This window comes from Poeciliopsis prolifica, unplaced genomic scaffold (assembly GCF_027474105.1).
Source record: "Poeciliopsis prolifica strain line A6 unplaced genomic scaffold, Auburn_PproV2 SCAFFOLD009, whole genome shotgun sequence".
Lineage (NCBI taxonomy): Eukaryota > Metazoa > Chordata > Actinopteri > Cyprinodontiformes > Poeciliidae > Poeciliopsis > Poeciliopsis prolifica.
The window spans coordinates 2,241,094-2,261,560 of NW_026562384.1; the positions used below are offsets into that span (position 1 = coordinate 2,241,094).

The 20,467-nt window shown below is 41.9% G+C and overlaps 1 protein-coding gene across 5 annotated transcripts in view; it reads left to right on the forward strand.

Annotated features, from left to right (window-relative positions):
- zgc:66433 (uncharacterized protein LOC321250 homolog) overlaps positions 1–20,467 on the forward strand; it is a 40,244-nt gene continuing 19,777 nt past the window's right edge. The window contains exons 1-2 of one of the 5 annotated variants that reach the window (XM_055034201.1): positions 1–75; positions 842–1,028. In XM_055034201.1, the coding sequence (XP_054890176.1) occupies positions 964–1,028 (65 nt within the window). In that variant the 5' untranslated portion in view covers positions 1–75; positions 842–963. Of the gene's footprint in view, positions 76–841; positions 1,029–2,798; positions 2,945–5,836; positions 5,845–10,055; positions 10,562–20,467 lie in introns of those variants that run through there. The other 4 variants (XM_055034203.1, XM_055034204.1, XM_055034202.1 and 1 more) reach the window with 4 other exon arrangements.

The window sequence follows — 20,467 nt, forward strand, 5'->3', positions numbered from 1 at the left end:
GCCAATTGTTGTGGCGCAACTGTCTGAGTACACTTGGAGTGAGACAAAAACCAACTTGCAGGTCACTTTTCACAAGTGAGCTTGTTTTTAAGTCAATGCTTCCTTGTTAACATTGTTGGAAAAGTGCCAGCAGCTCCAGATTATTTCACGAACACAAGACATTTTTTCACACTTATTTGGTGGCACGTTGTGTTTTTGCAGTATGCTTGTCTATTTTTCATGTTCACACATGAATTATGTACATGAACACTTGGAGGCTGTCACTGCACGCTGTGTGACCCTGGCCTGGTGAGATACAAACCATCAGAATTGCTGATAAACAGTGCAACATTTTAATACCTCAACTTTTACCATTTGTCAGATGTGCTGAAAAAACCTCAGAGACTTGATCTGAAGTTGCAGGGCGAGTTTCTTAAATAGAGTTCAGACTTGTTGCGTTTTGCAGTTTGGTTATAATATACTTTGGAAAGATGGTTAACATTTAATATTTTTGATCACAAGTAACCCAAGAAACAGGGTCAATCAAATCAATCAACTCTGCTTTCTTCCCAGAAGGGGAATTTTACACAAGATAAAAAAATAAAAATAAAACATGATTAAATATGTGCCAAAGCTCAGTACTTTAAAAATATTTATTAAAAAAACAAACAAAAAAACTCTTATTAAAAAAAGTTAAAATTGTTTCATACTACAGAAATTGTCTTTTTTTTGTTGTTGTTGTGCAGCCTACTTCAGTGATATTTTTATTTTTAAGAAGGGTTTCTCCATCACGCTAAATGACGTCCAAAGCCCCGACACGACAACAGTCTTTCAACAACAACAACTTCTCCTCTCTCCGAAGTGACACGGAGGATCGAGGCATTTCCGGGGCGGCCCTGAACGCAGCAGCGCGGAGCAGAGGGAGGGAGACGCCAGCGCAGGACCGAGCCGAATCATCCAATCATCGGCCCGCGAACCGCGCTGATGTCTTGGTTCCAGTCTCTGCGGGATGACTTCACTCTGAGGCCGTTTGAGATCCACCGTACACCGTGAGTAACCGCGGGCCGCCCGGCCGGTCAGCCGGGTGATCGGGAACAAATCGATCCGTGTGTCTGATCAGAATCCGTCGCTGTTGTGTGTGGACTCTGGTTGGATGAGGAGACGCCTGTTTGTGCTGCTTGGCTCAAACTTTTAGCAATATTCAAACATGTAGTAGTGTTTCTTCTTCTTCTTCTTCTTTTGTCTTTTAAGAAATGTTGCAAGTTGTTTCCATAAGGTTTCACCTTGTAAAAGTTCTCAAGTTCACTGAACTTTTTTCCAAATTTTTACCTCCTTATCAATTCTAACAGTTTTTTTGTTTGTTTATTTGTTTTTGTTAAAAAGTGTGTGTGGGGGTGTGTGTGTGTGTGTGTGTGTGTGTGTGTGTGTGTGTGTGTGTGTGTGTGTGTGTGTGTGTGAAAATGGAAAGTTAGAGATTTTAAAACCAGGTGTTGCTGCAGTTCCAGATGTTTCCCTCTGCTTTTGCATTTGGAGACAATGAAAGTTCTGGCCAGGTCTCTCTGCAGGGCGGTTGAGGCTCCGCGTCATTTAACGGGTCGAGTCTGAGCCACAGAGTCCTTTCGTTGCTCTTAGCTGTTTTGGGTGGTGCGTCTCAAGTTTCCGGCGGCTGCAGCAGGTTTTTCTTTCGCAGGATTCGGCTCCGTCCGTGTCCCCGCTGGAGGACAGACGCCCCACAGGATGATTCAGCCACCACCTTGTTTTACGAAGGTCACACGTTGTAGGTAGGCGGAAAGGCTGCATCTTCTCCCCTCCTCTGGTCGAGGTGAAATGCAAACGGGCTTCCTGTCTGCTGCGTTCCTTGGTTTCCATGATGCCATTTGTCCTCTGCAAAACGTCCCAGATTTATCTTTAGAATGATCGACGTACAGGTGGTTAAGGCGCGTCACAAAGAGTAAACAACTTGTGTTCATGTAGGATTGATTGCAGGTAAAAAAAACAACCAAAACCAAAGCAAAACATCTTAAAACCATAAATGCTAAGCGTATCCAAAGTCATCAGCCGTGCGTTAAAGGCCGAGCTGAATCAATGCTGGTGAGGAACGAACATAAACACACTTCTCTGCTTGTTAAGAGTAAAAAAGGAGCTTATTCTTGAAAACCCTCCTCTGAAATGTGGCGTCACCAGTCGGTTCCAACCGTCAGGTTTCATATTTGACGTTTCTCTTTTCTGTGAGGTTGTGAGGTTTGGCGAGCCTAGAAATGCAAACCCTTTGCACACATTATATCGACTCATTAGGGAAAAACTGATGTCTGGACACTTTAATTCCTCTCAATCATGAAGTTCTTCCCATAATGACGAATGAAAACCCAACAACTGAAATGATAATATTGCATGAGAGCGATAAGAAAAGCTATATTTTTAAAAACAAAACTGCTGGCTTAATGAAAAGCGTGCACAGCACCTGCTTAAAGGTTGTTGCTTTTAAAACATGCTTTTAATCCAACAAACAAAACTCAAGAAGAGTGATGTTCTCGCTTATATGACTGTGTATTTCTGTCCATGTTTGACTGAAAAATGAACCGACTTTCTCCTCTTTTAAACCTTGTTTATCTGCACATGGTTAAATAAATAAGCAGCATGTTGAATAACTGCAACATCATCATTTAGCTGAATGAACATGTCTCTCCTCGGCCCTCGTGCCGCTCAGCTGTGATGTCAGACCTGTGAGATCACACAGTCGCTCACTCTCCAGCGTGTGTGTGTGTGTTTGAGCTGTGTTTGCTGGAGGCGGGTCAAGGACGGTTCAGATTAAACAGTTATCTTTCACAGTGTGAGAACTGCCGTAATCCCGAGCGGAGACACCGGCTGGTTCAGGACAACGTCACGCTGTCTGTGTGACGGCGGGACCGGGACAAAACGGCCGATGATCTCATCGTGTGCGATGTGATCGCTTCTTCTTTGTGCTGTAAGTAACAGGGACGGGCTGGTGAATAATTATGCGCCGTTAGCCATTGGGAAGGAATGGATTTGGACTGGTCAGGGTGATTAGAGGTCAGGTCATGTGTCAGCGGTGAGTCTGTGGTCTGAGCCTCGGTCAGGAACTGACCCGGTGATAACGCCTTGATAATGGACATCCTTTCGCTTCTTCCTGCTTCCTCGATGGTCTGTTATCTCTTACCAATGACTGTCCAAGCAGAGCTTCTCGTGTTTCCATGCTTCTGTTGGCTTTACGGCAGAGGAAGACGGGTCACTAGCTTGGCATCGTTTCAATTTGAGACGACGGGGAATCCAACCGACTGATGACCAGCTGAAGAATGGAGCGTCTCTCAAATCCTGTCATGTCTTTTTGAAGATTTTCAAAGTCTGTTTAGTTGCTTTAGATGGTGGTTTGACTCCCCCATAACACCTCGTCTCCTATGTGTTCATGGTATTCATGGACAGGAGGTCAAGAGAAGAGGCTGTCTGGTTCGATGACCTCCAGGGTTTCGTCTTTGGTTCTGTTGGGTTCTTCAAGCGAAGACCATCAGCAGGTGCTTCTCAACGGGGCTTGAAGTCTGAGGTTGTGGATCTCAAAGGTGGACTTTTCAGCATTCATACCCTCTGAACTTTTTCTGCTACATCAGATTAAAATCACAAACTGGGAATGTTTTGGGGTTCTTTTTGTTTCTTGTTTCTTACATACACTTGAATACAATTCTGCCATATTGTTTCTTTGCAGGATCAGATGTTGTTGCTTATGCTGCATTTTGGACAAACTGTGCAAATTCTTCCCACAGAATAACTCAATTTCAATCAGATTGGACTGGAACGTTTCAGTTGTTACTGTTTTTCCAAGTCTTGCCACAGTTTCTTAATTTGGATTTAGACTGGGCCTCCTTTCTTGCTGCTTGCGATTAAGCACTATTTTGTGTTTATCTAAAAAAAAAAAAAGTGGCAATAAAATACACTGAATACAAAAATAGCTGAGTGTTGTTGCTAAACGTAAGATTAGAAGGCGCGCTGAGACTTTACCGCCTCGGGGTGACGGCTCTCACAGGTCATCATTCAGTCACACTCTTTGCTTCAATTGCTTGCGGTTCTCCTGTTGCTTTAACACACACGGGAGGTTCAAGGTGAAGAGAAGAGTTTTTTTTTTTTTTTTTTCCTTTTTTTTTCTTTTTATCAGCTCATAAAGCTCAGCTGGAATCCAGAACGGAGGGGGAAGCGGCGTGGATCCTGGCCCGTCCCGCGCGCGGCTCCTCGCGCGCCACCCAGCGCGGCCGGCTTTTGGGGAGGGAGAGTATGATTACAGGGCTGTTTACATTATACAGCGAAGAGCAACAGGGAAGACAAGAGAGAGATTGGCAAATGAGCGAGGAGGTGGAGGAGCAGGGCAGGGTGTAGAGGGTGGGGTGAGGGGGGTGAGAGATGGTTTCCAGATGTGAGGAGGAATTCAGAGCGCTCCGGAGCGACTCCCCTCCTCTTCCTGGAGCCGGAGCGAGTGGGATCCGCAGAAAGAAAAAGCCACAAAACAGAGGAGAAGGATTTACTCTGGAGGAGGGAATCGGGCAGGAGATGCAGTGACTGGAGGAGGAGGAAGGCTGGGTTTCCTGTCTGAAGTTTGCACAAGAAATAAAAACACGGTGCTTTCTGGGCCTGTCACAATAAGCAGTAGATCAATTAGTTGCAAGGCAAGTTGAAACAAGCCCAGTGATTTCCATTTGCATGATTTTATTCTTTCTTTCTACCAGAACCTGGAAGGCAGCAAACGTCAGTCTGGTGTTTTGGTCTCTTTTGTTTTTTTGAAAGTTGATTTTTGTTTACAGAGACTCTGTGATTGATTCTCAATGTTATTTCTGTTGTTCCGTTTATTCATGTTGGACATTTAAAATGTCTCTCACTGAAGTTTTACTGATCTTTCAGAATGTGTTTTTGCAATATTATTGCACCATCATCAAAAAATAACAATATTATCATTCATCGCAAAAACTTCTGGGACAATGTATCGCGCAGCAAATTTATTGTAACAGGACTATTGAGAAGTGATGCTGTGATGACTTCCTGTTGAGTTTTAGAGAGAGCAGGAGCTTCTTAAAGAGACAGACGCCCAATTTCAAGGTGTTAATTACGGAGTCAAATTTCTTTTAAGTCGTATTCAAGGTAACCTGGTTACTTGATTGTGCTAAAATATGGCACGCAGCCTCATTAGCTTAGCGTTGCAGACGTATATCCTAACACATCACACCAATGCCACGTTGAAAGCATTTTCTGATGACTGTTACAGATCATGCACATTTTCAGATAATTATTGATTACAATAAACTACAGAGGCTTAACAAATTCCAGCCGCATTATGTGAATGTGTCGTCGATGGCGGCATTCCAGTTTCATGCATGTCGCAGTTAAAACTTCGGCCTCTCGTCGGATAAGCTTTGACGGAAAAATGTTGCGTTGTCGGGAGAGACGGGAGGAATGTGCAGGAGGAATGAACAAGGTTGTAACTTTGTGTTTCAAGTTGGTGGGACGAGGAAGAAGTGCTGATGCACCCGCAGTTACTGGAAGGCCTTTTGTTTTATATGGGCGAAGAATGATGCCAAAACTTTAAATGTGAACGCCAGACAGCCTTATGGAATAAATCAGTCTATACTTCCCGATCAGGGTTGTCTTATTAATTGCACGTTTCAAAAGCAGAAGAAGGAACTTTTGTGTCAACCAAATGAGTCCTTGTCAGGACAAACTTTGTATTTTTCAGTCATGTGACTCTGACTCCACAGCCGGTTGGCTAAACCTTTTCTCCTGCTGACTCACACATAACAGATGAGATATGATTTAATATATCAAATGATAAAGTGACAAAACCTTCTTTGGGTCTGGTTGGAGCACTTGGTGAGTAGAGTTATTACTGGATTCTATCAAATGTGGCTTAAAGCTGAGATGTTTGGACATGTAAAATATATATATTCTCTCTGTGTATAAATATATAAATCGTTTGGTTTCTGTCAGTTTTGTGAAGAAAATAACTCTTTTCAAGTTTGAAGTATTTATTACCAGAAAAAAAACGTGATAATGTCTAGAATATTTATTAATTATTATTTTCGTCTTGGTAGTTGACTAAAAACATACAATAGGGATCATATAACAGGTGACGATGCTTATTAATCTGAATAATAGATATTTTTGGTCATTTTGATCTTTATTAGTAAAACAATTATGGGTTGGACTTTCTGAGTTTTCACACTATATATAGTGTTTTTCACACTATAACCACCAAACAGCTGAATTGATCTTTTTTATAAATGTATTTGTGGAGGGGAAAAAAACCCAACAAACTGTTTTCTTCGGCATCTAACTCAAAGAAGTTTATTCATAGAAATGTTATTGGAGAAGATTTTTGTGATTTTGAAGCTTTTAACACTTAAAAAAAAATAAATCTATTTTAATGTTGCTACTGTAACTACCCCATGCCTTGAGATATCACTTACATTTTTCCTTGGCGTTCAGTTAACCCTCCCCTTCAGTCCTCCTGATCTTCTGTATTTATGGTTTCTCTCCCTGTGGCTCGGACTGAGAGCTGTTCCAGGAAATGCCTAGATCCACTTTTTTCTCTCGCTCTGAAGGCAAACTGGCCGACATTCCTCTTGGCTCTGTAAACAGAGAGTCATGGGATTGACATCTGCATATACACACGTGTTAAGTGTGCACTGGAGCAGTAGCGTCATGCTTGTGGATCTGTTTTGACTCGTCAGCGTTGGGAAATTCATTCAGAGGCGTCGGTTAGGTGTTTTGTTTTGGGTTTTTTAACAGACTTTCTCCTGTTTGGTAATAAAGGTGGATAGTTTGAAGGCAGATGGTTCAGGTATTGCTGCAGATGTTGTGAATTTCCTGAAGCACTGGGTTTTACATTCCTGCTTCTGCTCTAGGACAGAGAGATTTTTCCTACATGGGTTATTGTGACCTGCAGAAATATTCATACACCTTGAACATATTTTTTTTTTATCTGACGTTTTTCACATTCCATTCACAAACTTTAATCTTTGTCACTGAGATTTATTTGACAGACTAACATAAAGTAGTTCATAATTATGAAGAGGGAGGCAAAGAGTGCATGGTTTCTCTAATTATTCCCACAAACAGAAATATGAACCTCCTCTGCTCTCCATTAGCATGGAAAGAACACATCAGTGTATCTAATATATGTTGCTTACTGGCACACAGATAACGTACGCCTGCCTTTTTCTTGATAAAGTGTCCTTTAAAGAAAAAAGTACAAGTTGCGTATGACTATCCCTGATATGCTTGCGGCAAATCTGTCAAAGCCTGCCGTTAGCACATCCAACTCTGTTGCTAGCATATTTGAGCTTCTCACTAGCATATCCCAGTTTGCTGTTAGCATATCCAAGGTTGTCACTAGCATGTCGAAGCTTGTTGCTAGAATATTTGAGCTTCTCGCTAGCATAGCCAGTCTGTCACTAGCATATCCAAGAAGCCCAAATATGCTAGTGACTAGCATATTTGGGCTTCACGCTAGCATATCCAAGCTTGTTGCTAGAATATTTGAGCTGCTCGTTAGCATAGCCAGTCTGTCACTAGCATATTCAAGGTTGTCACTAGCATATCGAAGCTTGTTGCTAGAATATTTGAGCTTCTCGCTAGCATATCCCAGTTTGCCGTTAGCATATCCAAGGTTGTCACTAGCATGTCGAAGCTTGTTGCTAGAATATTTGAGCTTCTCACTAGCATAGCCAAGTCTGTCACTAGCATGTCCGAGTTTAACAGTGGTATATCCGAGCCCATTAGCCACCAGCTCCTTCAAAGCTAATGCATCCTTTTCATTTACTAGCACTCAGTTACTGGTGCTAGCCCATAGTTAATCAGATCAGTAGATGACTTCTGAATAGATAGCCTGTTGCTATCTATTCAGATAGTAGGTATCTGAATAGAAAGTAGGTATCGCTAAGTAATCAACAGTTTGAACTAAAACTGAACCATAGTGAAAAGGCAGTCAGGGGAACCTCCATGAAAACCCAAAGGCTGTAAAAGACTTGAAACCAGGGCAAAGGTTCACCTCCCAGCTCTAAATATGCAGCCAAAAACCTTCAACATAATTGAAGACCTGCGCCTGGGACTGCAGCCAACCGTGTCAACTCAGGACGGCTAAAAACAAACCCCACTAGGACCGTGTTGATGTGGACGTCAGATTCTGCTGGATGTGTGTATGAGCAGCAGGCCAGTCGTGAACACAGAATTAGGAACATCGATTATCCGGCTGCGGCTTCATCCGTATTGTGCTAAAAGCATTCGATTGATTGGCCTCGATAAGCCACTGCAGAAGTTAAACTTTTCAATGTAAACCGAAATGAACGGTGATGAGCTTTTGTTTGTTTGTTTGTTTGTTTGTTTTATCAAAATGTCAGCAGAAACTGTGTATGAAGAGTGAATCCACAGTGTTCGTCAGGGATGATTAGATCGTCTTCTTGGCAGCTGCAAGCCACTTCTTCTGTCGTCGGAGCCTCGGGCCTTTCGTACTATTTTCAAAATATCAAGTCCCTCTGTTTGTAGGAGAAAGACAATCAGTGAGGAGGAATCCTTAGAAAACTGGCTCTTTATTTGAATCTGCGGGAAAGCCAGAGATATACTGGAAGCACTGGTGGAATTACCGACTAACCCATATATTGAAGCCATAAAATCCTCCATCAGTACTGGGCCTGCCTGAGATTATGCTTGATGGTTTATTGGCTTTGTCATCTTGTGAACTCAATACTGTGTGTGTGTGTTTGTGTGTGTGTGTGTGTGTGAGTGAGAGAGAGAGAGGGACAGAGAAAGAGGGAGGAGATTTCTCAATCACAGCGTGCCAAAACTCATCTGAGTGACTGTGTGTTTGTGTATTATGCTGTTGAAATGGAGCTGCGGGGATCTGGAACTGATACAGACTGTTTCTCTTTATTTACACTGACGCACACACGCACGCACACACACACACACACGCACACACACACATGCACATATAGATTCTCATGACTTGGACAGCTTCTGCTTGTCTGAAGCAAAAGCAAAGTCACACTCGGTATTCAGTCTGGACATGTTGGGATTGAGAAATTCATTCCACTGCCACCATTCTTCTCTGAACGGTTTGATGATTCATGAGATTTTTGTATTTTTCCAGTTCTATTTTTTTTTTTTTCAGGAGCCAGGTTTTCATAGTTGTGGATGGACCAAGACAAAGCTGTGTGTTTATGTAACAGGATTCAGTCCAGAGGTCCAGTTGGATGGTGAAGTGCTGTTTCCCTCACTGAATGAATCAGAATGAAACTTTGACTTCAGTCTTTTTGTCAATCACAGTTCAGGAAGATGTAGAAACGTTGTTAAAGGCTTAATAGAGGAGCAAAGTTGTGATGACTTTCTGAAGGCGGAGTTTCAGAAAGAGCAGGAGCTTCTTAAAGAGACAGAGGCCCAATATCAAGGCGTTAAACCAGTAAGTCAAATTTTTTAAGTCATGTTTGATATACATAGGTTTTTACAAAAGCTGACTTTCTGCATCTCCAGGTTTTATTTTGTTAAAATTGTTCTACTGCAGCAGTTCAGCTATGGATGGTGAGCAAAAGAATCGTCCTCTTGCCCTCCAGGGTTGTGCACATGCGCAAAATTTCTGGATGCAAACACTAACATGCAACACGTCTGTGTTCATATTTGTTTCATAAATAAGCTCATTCCCTTCTCCTCCGTCTGGGTAGTGTTCCTGTTCTCTACTGATGTGAATGTGTGGAACATGCTGTGGTGGAGCAGAGCAGCTGGTAATATGGAGGTTCTGCAGTCGCATCTGTTGACTGCAGAACCTGTGCTCAACAGAATGGGTCTGAATGGGTCTGCATATGTGGAAGCAGGAGAGCTGCTTTGATCAGTTTTAATGATGCCCTCGCATGGACTTTCGTTTGTGGTTCTCTGGCTTCCCCACCAAAGAACCAGGAAGTTTGAGTTCACTCAACCCTGGTGCTTTTCCCAACAACTGTCTCTCAGCAGAGCAGCCAAACAGAATATATGAAACAATAAGGTGATAAGAGGCCAGTATCTTGTTCACACACGTCTCCGCCCGCCCGTCCTCACTCCTCCCTCTCCATCTTCCCTCCACCCCTCTGTGTGCAGCATTGCCAGTCTTGGTGGCTGGGAAGAGAGGAGGCATGCAGCAGCCGCTCAGTCGCATAGTCTATTGTTTTTGACCACTGCACTGAGGGCGAAGGAAGAATTTGCTGAGGATTTTCCTCCAACTTTCTGGCTACAAGTTCTGCAGAAAACTTTTGTCTCACTGTTCTGCGGTCCAGAAAGTTGGCAGAGTTTCATGGACACATTTCTACGGACAAGCCGTCTTGTGAGGGAGGAAGTTGAGAGGACAGTTCGCCTTGAAAGACCAGCTGATCTGAAGGAGCAGCATCTCCTGAGCGGAAACGAGAGAGAGCTGATCTCGCCTCAGGGAAGGCGCCGGACTGGAGGATCCAGCCGCAGACCAGGGCGAAGTAACCTCTCGAAAGGCGAGGTGTTGTGATTTCGTGAGGATTGTTTCGGGCGTTGCAGCCATGGCGGGGATGTACGGATGCTTCAAGGTCAGGAAGTAAGTCTCCAATCAGAGTTTGTTCAGCATCTGAACTGATTCGTCCAGAAATTTCTCATTCACGTGTTTGTAACTCCAGACTTCAGGAGGCGGGAATGTTGGTCAATCCTCTTAATGTGCTTTACAAAAAACAGACCAGTGCTGCTCTGCAATGGGAATCTTGATTTCAGCTGAAGTTTATTTGAACTCCCTGTGACGGTGGCGGATACAACAGCTTGGTATTAACCTGCATGAGTCAGAGCTGATCTGAGGAACCGACTGGATGTGCCAGGACTTTATGGTTAGTCAGAGAGTCTCAGAAGTGAATAGCTTTTGTTATTCTCTGCTGTCAACCGACAGTAATGGGGTGAGTGTGGTTTCCTGTCAATTTTCTTGGGACCGAATCAACTCCTGTTGCTCAACAAGTGGGTTCTGCACTCCACACCTATCAGAGATTTTTTTATTTTGTTATTTTTGAACTCTTTGGAGCTCATTTCTGCCCTCGCTGATGGAGATCCTCGGTGGGGTTGAGCGCTTTGACTAAATTTAGCGCTCCGGGCTTGGCAGTGCGTTTCAGCCGCAGAGGGTTAGCATAATGACTGCCTTTTAGTTTTCAGCCTCCAGTGGAGGATCTTTTTTCGTAGCAAAGTCAGTAGATGTGGTGGCGGTGGCCGCAGATTTCCCCTTCCACCGTCTTTGTCTTCATTCCTGCCGGGACGGGGCAACAATGCCGCGGCTTTTCGCCTCAGACAAACATTTTTACTTGTGTGGCACTCAGAACATGAAAGCTGTGGCTCAGTAGAGTCACAGTCGGGGAAAATGCTGCAAGTTTGGCAACCTCTGACATTTAACCCCAAGTTTCTCTTGTGCGTGCGGACGGGTCAGTACGTCCATTGGGTGATGTAAGCATGTCGCCAAAAAGAATTAATCAATTAATCTAAATGAGCTCAGCCATTTAGATTCTGATGGTGACATCATTTTGAAGGACAATCTGGTTCACCGTGACATCATCATCCATTTTGTTCATGGCTTCGGTCATAAGTGGTTTTAATTTCCTTTTTATTATTATTCAAAGTTTTTGGTCGTTGTGTTTCATTCTGGCTATTTTAACTATCTTCCCGTTGCAACGCTACGTTTGCTTCTGAAAATTTAAACTTATTGGTTTTTGAGATGGCGAACGTCCACTGCTACGCCATTATTATTATTATAATTCTTGACAACGGTCTGAAAAACAAAAATATTGTCGTTTGTCGCGATCATTTCTGGGTCAGTTTATTGTCCAGCAACATTTGTTCTGGCGACAGGCGTAGTGTGAAGCCTTTGAAGAGGTTTTATTCAAACGTTCTCAGTAACTTGTGACCCTCAGAATGCATTTAAATCAAACTTCTGTATTCGAAGAGACTTTATTCAATACTTTCCACAAATGTACCTTTGGATTATACTGATGTCCAGCATCCTGATGTCATCTCAGATTTCTATTTAAAACTATTGTTAAAGCTCTGGCTTTCTTCTTTTCAAAAGGTATTTATTTATGGATGGATGAAATTTCTCTGTGAAGCACATTTCAGCAACAAGGTGGTTAAAAGTGTTTTGCATCATAAACATAGAAATATGCCGTTCCACGACGCACTAGCAAGACCCAGTTGAAGGCGTCAGTCACCAAAAGCGAACATTAGAGGCATCCAGGAATACTCTCCTTCTGCAAAAATTCATATGCGAAAGGAAACAATTATGTGTGCAGATGAGAGTGTTACAGTTACAATCATCAATACATCAATTAATACCAATAAATATAAAAAATAGCTTTGTTATACAAATCACTTTTTCACGTGATTGTTGTCCTAAAGCGGCGCGTTGCAAATGGGAACGTTGTTAAAACTGATTTGCGTTGGAGGGATTATAATTGCTGTGACACAGTCAGAATCATAGTTACTTAAAAAAAAGTAATAAATAATTCTTATCACCATTTTTATTGATATCGCAATAGAACCGTAAAATATCGTGATAAAACGCTAAGTCCACATCGCCCAGTCCTACGATCTGATACGAACTGATTGCAGGTCAACATCCCTCTATATTCTGCTTTTAAAGGGCCATGTCCATAAATATAATAATATATTTAACTTTCAGTAGCATCAGAGAGCATCACAGTGGCAGTAATGATCATTTTGTTTCAGCCGCCCTGGAAAGAGCCACGCTGCTACAAATTGCCACAGTAGTAGAGTGGTTCATATTGAATAATCATATTTGGAGAGAAAGCTGCTTCCAGTAGCACATTTATGACTATGAATGCATAAATACTTTGTTTTCAGCATGCCTGGCATGAGGGAGTTCACCAGCTGATTAAAAACTGCAACTAGATTCCCGGAAAGGTGCAAATCGCCTTGTTACAAAATCTCTGTTTTTCATTTCTCGGCGTGTCTCCCTGTGCTTCTGCCCTGAGGCTCGTTAGGCCAGCGGAGCAGAGGCCTGTGTGTGCGGCAGGAACGGTGCTGCAGATGAATGCGCTCCATCCGGAGAGACTGATGGAGGTGTTCTTGTCCGGAGTCCATGTAGGGCTTGTTGCTAAGAGCGGAGCTCGCTTCAGTCAGACGTTCCAGTGCGGGAGGAACCGCCGAGCTTCAAGCGACCGGCTCTGAGCTGCTACCAGAACTCAGGAGTGAAACCTGAAACAAAAAGCACCAGCTGTAAAAACTGGAGCCTGATCAAGCCTGGGACGACCCGTTGACTTACATGGACGTGTTTTCTTTTAAAAAAACATGAATCAAGTTTTATTTGAAACAGGACAAAATCTATTGATGTGTTCAGTGACAAACGTTGTTGGAGTAGCTCAGGAATGCATTACAGCAACAGCAAAGTTAACCAAGGCTTTAAAAACAAAATGTTTTATCATAACGTTCCTGCAGTTTCATTTTCTTCGAATGAGATTGCAGGGAGTTCAGCCCACCTGTTGCTGCACACCACCAGTCAGCTGGCTGAAAGAAGGCTAATGTCACTAACAACGCTAACAGCGCTTCTCAAACTATTTGTTAAAAGTATACTACCTTATTTAATGCTTCAAAGTAACACTTTAGTGAGCATGCCAGGAAATATTAGGCCCATTGTGGATAGGAAGAAAAAAAAAAGAGGAGTAGATTTCTACCATAAAGTTCAGAAATTTTCAAGCAAAAAAACAAGAAAATTTCAGAGTTTGAAAAGTCGAAGATTTGCTAGAAAACCCTCCGGACGTTTTTAAATTAATCTACAAGAATATTTGAGAAAAAAAGCAAAGATTTATGCGTTTCAACCAGTGAAGGCTGTTGTCCAGCCTCCACTGCTGTATATAGAGCCAAAGTATAGATAACACTGACACAATAATAATTAAATATTAATAATCAAAACCGATCATATTCTGTGCGGTATCCACAATTAAGAAAAACTGTCTTTATTCTGTGTTTTTGAACATCAGAATTAAAAAAAAAAATTGTTATAAGAATAATATGTAGCTGTGACAAAACTCATTTGCATATCTCGCATATATTTATCTGTTTCTGGTTTTATATCAGAGCAGTTGATTCATGTTATGCATTAATGTTTTGGTGTTAATACTGTCTCTGTGACACAGTGAGATTCTGATACCAGCTGAGGCCTAAACAGAATCGAGTGCAAATAATGTATTATAATAATAACACTGTGTTGCTTTACAATGAGAGCTCTTGTTCCAGAGAATACTCTAAATTACACCCCATGTTTCTATTTTAGTAATTGAAAACAAAACCAGTGCGTCCTCCATCTTCATGTGGTTTGTTTCTACCAACATCCTTCTTTTAGGAGCCGCCGAGGTAGGACTGTGTCATGTTTTGGGGCTAAAGTTCAAACTCAAAGCTCAATTTTCCTCTTCGTTTTGCCTGCAACGACTCCAAGATCTGCTTGTCTCCAGCTTCTGGCTTCTGGGCCTTTATAGACTGATCAAAAATGTGTATGGCTGTAGACACGTGATCAATATCAATATGTAATAATTTCACTGAGCGTCAGTTGAGAACCCCAGGGCATTCTGGGTGACGTAGGCCATGACAGGCCCGTCACGATAAACGTTTGCCGGTGATAAATTGTCCCAGACGTTATTGCGATAAACGATGATATTGTTGTTTTGAGACAATTTTCCAGAAATGTTTTCATTGAAGACTATAAGGGATGTTTGGGGGAAATTAACACATTCACCACCCAAAAAGACAATGGAAATAAACTGGATTAAAGGACAGTCATTGCTTTACTATCAGAGTACTACAGTGTCTGTAGCGTTGGTGCCGTTTTTTCAGCAGATAATTCTTTAATAGATAACAAAGTCATTTTTTTAATCTGTAAAACTCACAAATATCTCAATGAATGCAGAACCTTTGACGGGTGTCTCATCTTTTCCAAACTGAGGTATTGCATCACTTCTGTTCTGAAGGAAGCAAAGATTGTTTTCACTGCAGTAAGTTTTCTTTTTAGTTTGAACGTCTGTTTCGGTTTATCATTCTGGAACATCTACAACAGGCGTCTGCCACTCCCGTCTTCTGGGGCCTTGAAACTTGTGGATGCCTCCCTGTTCCAACACACCTGGATTAAATGAATGAGTAAAGACGTTTGTAAAGCTTAATGACGTCCCGAGGATGAAGGGACGCTCTCAAAGGTTGCAGGACTGGAGTTGCTGACCCCAGATCTTCAAACAATAGTGCTATACTCCTTGATATGCTCAAACATCTCGGCCATCGTCTCTCACTCTGACTGTGGGCATCACAGGCAACAATAACACAGCCAACTGGCTAGATAATTCACATCGTTACAGTGCAAACAGTAATATTATTATTGCATAGTGATATGACTCACTTTAGCATGACTACTACAGTTCTAAGAACTGTTCAAAGATTAATCAACACTGACTATTTCCTGGGTGTGTCATAGTAAATGTCCATGCTCTGGAAGAGACTTGTCTGCTAGGAGGTTATGAAACTAATAGATTGATGCAAGCCAAGCCAGATGTTGTGCAAAATTGGTTTGATTGGGGGCGAACAGCGTTCATTGACGAGACCGTAGCAGTTGGCGATCTGCATATCGATAGACTCATGGTCACACCTTGAGGTCCAGACCTTTCTGTCAGGCGTAAGAGCGCATACAGAATCAACTGGACAGCAATGCGCTATTTTGGATAAACTGGCCATCCCAGGGAACACGCGCAAAACGGCATCGGCGTGCGTAGGATATGTCGACCGCATCTCCTGCGCACTCATTACCCGGCTACGTTCCTCTCACGTAGTGAGGAACAGTCTTTCCAATGGAGACACCCAACTTGACTAGAACCGAACCAGAATTAACAGGCGAGCGTGAGACTCGACAATGGAGAAGGGGGTTTAGTGACTGAATGACAGAAGTAGAGGAGACATGGTGATGACTGAAATTAAAGTCAGATATTGAGTGATATTGATATTGAGTCTCATTCTTTGAGTCCACCAGTCAGTTAAAAGAGTCAACGGTTCGATTCAGGTCTTAATTGATAACACATAAGATGGTGATCGTTGTTGGGGGGTTGATGAAGATCGGAGGTAACGAATTAGGACTTGAGTTCTGACAGAACTGAATCTGAACATGTTGAACACTGGTTTAGTAAGGCTACTAAAACATTTAAGAAGCTTGGAGGACTAAATGTTTCACTGAATCTGAATATCTGGTGGTGTGTGGATATGGAGGCCGGGTGTTCCTGGGTGGATGGTGATTGGAGACAGCTGGTTCTGGAGACACGGCCTCATGGTCTCCTCATGACACATTCAGGTCACTGGTGTTTATGGCCCGATATGCACAAGCAGTCACTTAGATGCTACAGTTAAGCCCAAGACTTTTCAGTCTCTTGGCAGACGTAGGTTAAAGTAATCTTTTAATTTCATCAGCATGTTTCTTCTGGCCGGCAGTGCGTTCCGGAGTGGCCCAGTCAGAGTTCTGATTCCAATATCTGGAGGTAGTTACATTTTTATCTCAATATTTTAATGGTTTTCCAATGTTCCAATTTGTATGCAACTCGTTTTGAATCGAGGATAAAGATATGAACCAACATTGTTTCCATTTGAAACAGACCTAATCAAGGCTGTGCCATCGTGTTTTTCCCCGAATGAGTCAAGTTTATTGGTTCTGCTGTCTTGACTGATAATATCGGCATCACATTTTTAGAAATTATAGACGGTCAGCTTGTCATAAACTCACCATGCGACTGGGAATAACTTCCTCTGCTCAACTTTTCCTCCTGAGACGAGATTTGTGTCTCCTATCGACAATAATAATAGTAATAATAATAACAATAATAATACTTATTTGTTTCCTGGCTGGAGAACCAAAAAAAAAAACCTAAAAAACTGCCACTGTTTCAGATTAGGTTTCTAAAATACAATCCACATAATGAAATGTGGGGATTTTTTTTTCCCGCTAATGTTGCATGAAAAGAGTGAAAGTCGCTCCCGTCCAACGAGGAACGTACAACAGACAACAGCTTCTTCTCCGTCCGCCGATGCTGTCGGGTAATTCAGCGTTAACAGCTCTCACATGGCTCTGCTTTCAGAATGAACAGCCACACAGCCGGAGGCTGTCTTCTGTCCACAGCTGACAGAAAACAGTCAGTGAGCTTTTAATAGTACTATCTGAGATTTATCTGGTGCTTCACTGGGATTTTTGCCCTTTTCTCCATTTAAAGACTTCTGCTGTATTCAGTCGTATTTGTTCTTTGTGGAACTTTCCATCTGCTGTTTGTTTTTGGGCGTGTTTCTGTGCTCTTTAGTTATTCTAGTGGTTCAAATCAGGTTATACCAAGCATGTTTACAGTACTCCGCTTCCTGCTGAAAAACACTTTGACATACAGTGTCCTAAACAAAGTCTGAATTCTCACATTTTGGTATTTTAAGGACATACATTTTGGTACATATTCTGGTGCCTATATTGAGTATTACAATGAACCCAAAGTAGAAAGACGATCAGTTCATCCAATTTTCTGTTTTTAAAGATTGAATTTGTGGAAAATCTGGATGTGCGTGTGTGTGTGTGTTTTGGGGGTGGGGGGGTACGTGTGGGTGTGTGTGTGTTCTCCTACCAATACACTCAGTTCTATTTTGTGTTTTGGTCTATTGCCTAAAAATCATTAAAGTTCGTTGCAGTTCGACATTGACGAAATGTAAACAAAAGCATACATTAAATAAAAGGAATGACGAGTTCAACAGGCAGGTTAATCCACTTATGACACGGGAAATAACCTGCCAGTGAGCCTCAATTTTAAAGAATTATTGATTTAAAACAAGCTCCTATGTCTTGCGAAAAATTTACTTATAAGAAGTTTTGTTTTATTTCCGGTGTGCTAAGATATTTCCAGTCGAGACTAGACCAAAAATACTTGGTGAGATTTTGTGTTTTTTGCAGTACAAACAGAAACGGTGTGGCTGTCCGCAGGTTTACTCTCCTTTCTTAGAGAATCAGAACCGCCAATCAGACATTACGTCTGGCTTTTGCATATCTCTGGTGATTGTAGCAGACAGTCGGCACCGTAAAGCCATGTTGTCAACGGGTTTAGTAATAGCAGCTCCATTGAGGGATTAAGACTCACCAAGGCTGGATTTGCTTTACGTCATAAGTACAGAAATCCTGTGGACAAAGTCAAGCTAAAGTCAACGGGGACAGCAAAGTTCACAGTTCAGTCTGAATCCATTACTCATTTTCTGCCATTTTTGGACCATTTTGTGTCTCCCTTGGATAGACGATCCATAAGTGATTCATGAGACCCTGAATCGCAAAAGCCTCTTTTGATTCCTGGTTTTTGCACAGATTTCGACTTACAGGCATAGAAAGACATGTTTACATGTGGAGTGTGCAGGTGTTAATGAAGTTTTTACAACCCGCTAATAAAAGAACTTCCCATCCACCCACTACTGCTCCTCAGTGTGTTAATCCATGCTTATGTAATGTGACACACACACACACACAGGCAGTTTCCTGCATGCACATCCTCATGGATCTCCAAATAAAGCTAATGATGGGAGGGTTCGTGCTGAGTGCAAACTAATGCTACTGCAGGATTAGGATCTGAAACAAAACCAAGTTCTTAAAAAGCTGCCAGGAAACCGTCGCGGAGAAATGTGAACTGGGAGTAAAAAAAAAGAAAAGTGTGTGATTTTGGAGGTGATATAAAAGTAAACGCTGTTACAACAGAGCGAATGTTTCTGCTCCCATAAGGCCGGTGTTGCGGCTTGTAGTTTGGGTTCGTTGGTGAACGGGTAAAATGTGGGCGTGTTGAGAGAGCCGGCGGCGCTTCCGAGGTCCGTTACACCCTTTTTTATGTGTCTGCTTGTGAAAGGATGTTATTGCATACGCTGGGTTTGAAATTGGGTACCACAGTAGATATTTTCATTCGTTTCATTGGCTGTAAGGTGCATAACATGAATGCAACGCTTCGCTTATTGTTCCACAAGACTTTTTGCCGATGTTTTGGCCCGTTTGGCCTTCTGATCAGAACTGCTCTGGGTCAGGTTTGTGCCTTTCAGAAGTGAAATAGGGACATTTTACATACACTCATTGTGCTTGGGGTCATACATGTTATGTGTAAAAATCATGTCCGGCCACCAAATAATCTTAAAGGGGCAGTGTTCATTTTTTTCCAGCCACATTGTGCCGTTTTATTGCACAATCAAGTAACTATGTTAGCTTAAGTTGTTATAAAATGCTATGTATTTCGAACATTACTTTAAATTTGACTTTCTGATTTAATGACCTAAAATTGGGCATCTGTCTCTTTAAGAAGCTCCTGCTCTTTCTGAAACTCAACCTTCAGGAAGTCATCGCAACATGGCTCCTCTATTAACCCTTGAACAATGTTCCACCAGCTGTTTGCTGACTTGATTGATTGATTGATTGATTGATTGATTGATTGATTGATCTCTCTTGAGTGTCCTTTTAGCCCATAGTGATAAAGGACTCCTGGCACTCTTGATACTCACACTGCCTCACCTTTAGCAGTGACGCAGAAAGTGGGTATATGTGATGATAGGTGTTGTGCTTGACATAAAAATGATTTCAAATGAGAATTTTCTGTATTTAACAGCTGTCTGTGTGTGCATAAATTATGGGATTAATAATGGAGAGATGACTATAATGTCTCTGCACACATCAGAAAGTACCCATGACCTTTAGCAAACATCTTCATGGTATTTCTTGCTTTTGTGGTGGAGTTGATTGATACATTTTGTGGCCACGTTTGTGTCTGTGTGTCTCATACCTGTCTCCTTCCTGATGGGTGACATCATTCTTATGGTGTTTATGCTGGCTTATAATGGATTAAACAGACGAGGATAGCACGTCAGGCATCTGGAGATTGTATCCAAGTATGGACTAGACCACAGTCCAGTCCGTACTTCCCATCGGTGTTCGTCAAAGTGTCTCTTTCTGTGTGGTTTAGGTTTACCATGTTCTCTAATATCACTTCATTAAGCTCTGTGTCAACAGAAAACCATCTACGAAATACCCTGGAACATGCTAACATACTAGCTAGCAGATTTAGCTTCTGAGCAGAACAGAAAATTTACACATGAGACTGACAGCAAAGAACATCAGGGGCCTCATGCATAACTGAGTGCTTAGTTTTCACACTAAAACTCGGCAAAGGATTAGCCTAACCCTGTCCTCACAAAAATAAAAATACATTTTAAAAAGATAGATTTTTGTCATAAGCCAAGATGGAATAAAAAACATTTGTAGCTTTAGAAATCTTATGGTTCAGATGAAAAATAATGTTACAATATCAAACGAGCAGTCCAGCTATCTATCACAGGAACTTAGAAAAGTAGCTCTGTTGGTAGGTTTTGTTATATTTGATAAAACTATTTGAATTAATCAAACTGTTCAGATTAGATTTGGTTTTTATGCTCATTTGTAATTGAT